Source organism: Procambarus clarkii, chromosome 32 (assembly GCF_040958095.1).
Source record: "Procambarus clarkii isolate CNS0578487 chromosome 32, FALCON_Pclarkii_2.0, whole genome shotgun sequence".
Taxonomy (NCBI): Eukaryota; Metazoa; Arthropoda; class Malacostraca; order Decapoda; family Cambaridae; genus Procambarus; species Procambarus clarkii.
The window spans coordinates 27,172,904-27,177,903 of record NC_091181.1 but is presented as its reverse complement, the minus strand read 5'-3'; the positions used below and the strand labels follow the sequence as shown (position 1 = coordinate 27,177,903).

Sequence of the window (5,000 nt, the reverse complement as noted above, 5' to 3'; positions counted from 1 at the left end):
GACGCCTCCCACCAGGTGTGGGGTGATGGGGGACGCCTCGCCCCAGGCGTGGGGTGCTGGGGGACGCTTCGCCCCAGGCATGGGGTGCTGGGGGACGCTTCGCCCCAGGCGTGGGGTGCTGGGGGACGCCTCGTCCCCAGGCGTGGGGTGCTGGGGGACGCCTCGCCCCCAGGCGTGGGGTGCTGGGGGACGCCTCCTCCCAGGCGTGGGGTGCTGGGGGACGCCTCGCCCCAGGCGTGGGGTGCTGGGGGACGCCTCACCCCCAGGCGTGGGGTGCTGGGGGACGCCTCGCCCCCAGGCGTGGGGTGCTGGGGGACGCCTCGCCCCCAGGCGTGGGGTGCTGGGGGACGCCTCGCCCCCAGGCGTGGGGTGCTGGGGGACGCCTACCCCCCCCCCCCAGGCGAGGGGTGCTGGGGGGCGCCTCCCCCCAGGTGCGGGGTGCTAGGGCGACATTAACAATTTACAAACTTTGGGATTCGTTCATTATTTATTGAATATCATGTTCGTATGTCCAGTTTTTTTTAGGATGTTCTCCTCTGTTATATAATGAACTCCCAAGTAGGTACTGGTGAACTGGTGTATTATCCCGCAGGTGTTGACGGGGCTGGTGTATTATCCAGCAGGTGTTGGGGGCTGGTGTATTATCCAGCAAGTGTTGACAGCATAATGCTCCTACAGGTGTGGAGCGGGGGCGGGGATGAACGCCATCGAGACAGCCTCACTGAGCGGGTCGGAACCTGGCGAGGACTTCAAAGAGCAGCTTCGACACCACGCTGCTCCGGGCTTCCCCGCGTGCCCTCCTACTCCAGGACAGGTGAGTGTGTGCCAGGCGGCCAGGTGACAGTCTCCTGGCACCTTTGCGACGGGTAGAGAGGTGTGTGACAGTAAACGAGTATCTGGTAGAGAGACACGTGGTTGACAGACAAGTGAATGAGTAAATAATTTTATTTATAATGATAATGGACGTTTCGAGGCGTGAAGGGCAATTTCAATTCCAATGGGGTAAAATCATGGGGATAAATGGGATAAAACCATTATGCATTATCCAGCAGGTGTTGACGGGGCTGGTGTATTATCCAGCAGGTGTTGACGGGGCTGGTGTATTATCCAGCAGGTGTTGACGGGGCTGGTGTATTATCCAGCAGGTGTTGACGGGGCTGGTGTATTATCCAGCAGGTGTTGACGGGGCTGGTGTATTATCCAGCAGGTGTTGACGGGGCTGGTGTATTATATTAGACGGTGGCTCCAACAAGCCACCTTGTTAAATACAAGTTGTAATAACTTATAATAGTAACAAGTTGTAATAATACAACTAGAAGTGCTCTACAAATCAAGGGACCCAGAATGAGGAATGACTTCCCAAATCATGTCAAAGGCTGTGCCTCTCTCAACCAGTTTAAGAGTAAAACTAAGTACTACCTAATTAACTCCACGTAACCTACCTTACCCCCTAAATGTTAACCCATGTCTTGTTTTTTTTTTTTTTTTTTTTTTTTTTAATACTGTTTGTTATCCAACTTGTACTATTGATGATTTCTGCCATGTTCCCCCCCCCGTTTTTTTTTATTTTATTCCTCTTTTTTCAACACAATTTATACCTAATCCCAATTACTATTAAGTTTTAGCCTAATTCCCCCGCCCCCCCCCCTTACGCCTTGCCCGGAACGCTATGCGTATTAGTAGCTTTAGGTATTGTATGTACTAGCTCTATCTATATGTAAATCCAACATTATGTTTGCAAATCATCTATGTATGTACTTTTCATGAATAAAATAATTGAATTTAAATTTGATAAAATAAATGTGTATTTACTATTTGGATCTGCAGAATCGGGCTCTTAGCTTTTGGACTCCGCCTTTCTAACCAATTTATTTTTCCTCTATTATGTCTACTACATATATTTCTCTTACACACGTGTGCGCGCGCGCGCGCACACACACACACACACACACACACACACACACACACACACACACCACACACACACACACACACACACACACACATCCCCAGGAAGCAGCCCGTAAGCCTAGGCCTCACCCTGAACTCTTCCAAGTGCGAAATAACCTCCACCAACCAGCGCATAATAGAGCAAATAAAGGATGTTTTAGACTCCTAGTTCAACCTTGACGACGAGCGGACGTCAGGACACCGCCTGGGAGCCGCCTGATCATGTTCTGTTTTCACGTTTTGGCTTTGCTACTGCCGTTTGGCATCCTTATTCAACGGTCCGGTTGTACGACGCCTGGCGCACACATCACCTTGGGTCACGGGATTGTTGATAGATTTTTTTTTTTTACGTGTTCCGGCTGGTTCTCCCGGCGGAGTGACGGTGTTCGGGGGCCGGCTTGGCCGACAGGTGCCGGGGGTTGGCGGGTCTTGAGGTATGCCCTCAGCCGTGGTGGGTGGCCGGCTTCTGCTGTCGGGGGAACACTGGTAAACTTTTGCGTTTTAGTTGGGGGCCGAGTTTTTGGTTTGGCTACCCTGTGTTCTCTGTGTGGGGCGGGGTCAGTGCTTGTCACCTGAGGGACTCCTGGGGTTCCTCAATCATCTGCCTGTCTGCGTTTCTTTGCCGCATGGCATATTAGTTTCCAGTGATTGGCGTCACTTGTTTCGCGATTTGGCTTGGCGTTTCACCTTTCCAGACTTCGCGATTTGGCTTGGCGTTTCACCTTTCCAGACTTCGCGATTTGGCTTGGCGTTTCACCTTTCCAGACTTCGCGATTCACCCTTACCGGGTACACCGGGGCGCATCCGATCCCACGATCGTCGTCGCCCTTAAATCAACTACAACAAACATAAGGATATTTTATATTTTGCCTGATAACCTGCATATAACCAACCCTGAGGACAGTACACTTCTAGGAGCTCCTCTTGGAGGGAAGCCCATCGACGAGGTCCTAGGTAAGAAGATTGCCGACCTGAAGAGGATGGATGAGAGGATTGAGGACATTGATGCCCACGATGAACTTTACCTCATCAGCAGATGCTTGTCCCTCCCCAGGCTGACCCACTTTCTTATATGTTCGCCATCTTTCAGTAATATTAAATTAGAAGGGTACGATAGACTGCTGAAATCAATGTTAGAAAAAGCCCTCTCAGCGACTCGCACTGGAAACAAGCCTCCCTGTCAGACTTAGGGGCGATTGAACGGTTATGATACATCTATCCAATGGGTCCCAGCGCATTGTGGTATTCTCCGTAATGAACTAGTAGATCAACTAGCCAAAGCATTGCACAACACGCCTCACATTACCGGTCATCCAATTCCCCATGTTGCACGTAAAGGAGCCTTAAAAAATACCATCACCCAAGATTTTGCGACGAAATGGAAAACGTCATGCTCACCTTTGTACTATGGGTCCATTAAAAAGAAATGGGAAACTTGGAAACATGTCAAATATAAAAACTGAAAATTGATATAACGATGACCAGATTAAGGCTGGGACACACCAAACTGGCAGCACACAGCTCTAAGTACAGAATAGACATCAACGAACTCTGCATCCACTGTCAGGTGCCTGAAACAATCGAACACTATCTCCTTCACTGCTTCCGACATTATAGTGCCAGAGTAAATTTCAAACAAGTACATAACTCACTTAAAATACCCTTTACCATCGAGCATATATTAGGAGGCGGTGACCACTCGTTACAAGAAAAATACCAAATAGTCAAAGCACTTGCTAAATATCTCCAGTCGACCAACAAATTGGGTCACATCTGACTCGCGCCACATTTATACCTGGCGCCACCAACAGCTAAACACAGAAAACAACTGCCTCGTCGCACCCCCAAGGATCAGCTGACGCCATAAACACAACACACCGCCCTACGGTGCGGCAAGTCTCCCTCTAACATACACCTGTTTTAGTCGCCGCTCCTCTATTGCGCACAACGCAACAAGGACTTTTGAATCTCTTATCATCCTCAACATAAACGCCTCTCCCAACATCTGTACTGGTGCAGTCATGGGAGGACAAATCCTTCATGCAAACTGCACCTACTATCAAGAAGAAGAAGACTTAGGGGCAATCGATCGGCATTCGCACAGCAACAAAAATTACTGTACCAGCGTTCCTGTCCTCATCAGTGGCATCTGACAGCCTGGTGAGGGAAATCCTACCTGATCCTTATGTCACCAGGGAGGGGTACACGATCCCAGCTTTACGGTCTGCACCACCAAATGGGTTCTTATCTTGAGGTTATCTTGAGATGATTTCGGGGCTTTAGTGTCCCCGCGGCCCGGTCCTCGACCAGGCCTCCACCAGGCCTCCACCCCCAGGAAGCAGCCCGTGACAGCTGACTAACACCCAGGTACCTATTTTACTGCTAGGTAACAGGGGCATAGGGTGAAAGAAACTTTGCCCATTGTTTCTCGCCGGTGCCTGGGATCGAACCCAGGACCACAGGATCACAAGTCCAGTGTGCTGTCCTCTCGGCCGACCGGCTCCCTACTGGGACTCTTTTTGCAGGACCAACACCCCAACCACCACCACCACCTGAAGCTCGCAAGCAGTCCAGCTGGGATCACCGCATTGTCGACCATAAAACTGCAACATACCTAGAAGCTGCAACATCACCTCATGACACTGCCCTGCTTAGGGCTGTAGCAGCTCCCCATGCAGGTGACTTCCTATTGGCAATCACAATGTCAGCAACCGGCACTCATCTCACACTGCAGGCCCTCCGAATTGCTGTGGCTCTCTGCCTTGCTGCCCCAATTCACACCGAATACAGGTATATTTGTGGCGAGGTAGTGGCCGATGGGTACGGAGGGCATCCTTCACCAGGTTGTCAGATGCCACTGAAGAGGACAGGAATGCTGGTACAGCAATTTGTGTTGCTATGCTAACGCCAAGGGCCCCAAGTCTGACAGGAAGTAAGGCCTGTTTCCACTGTGAGTCGCTGAGAGAAAGGTTGAGGGCTTTTTCAAACGTTGATTTCGGCAAGTTGTCATACTCCTCTAATTTAATATTATTGAAAGATTGCGAACATCT

General features: G+C 50.5%; 1 protein-coding gene across 1 annotated transcript in view; it reads left to right on the top strand.

Annotated features, from left to right (window-relative positions):
• Window positions 1-651: 651 nt before the first annotated feature.
• Window positions 652-5,000, top strand: part of LOC138349874 (E3 ubiquitin-protein ligase MARCHF8-like) — a 21,184-nt gene continuing 16,835 nt past the window's right edge. The window contains exon 1 of the mRNA XM_069335042.1: window positions 652-814. Within this exon, the coding sequence (XP_069191143.1) occupies window positions 667-814 (148 nt within the window). The 5' untranslated portion in view covers window positions 652-666. The remainder of the gene's footprint in view (window positions 815-5,000) is intronic.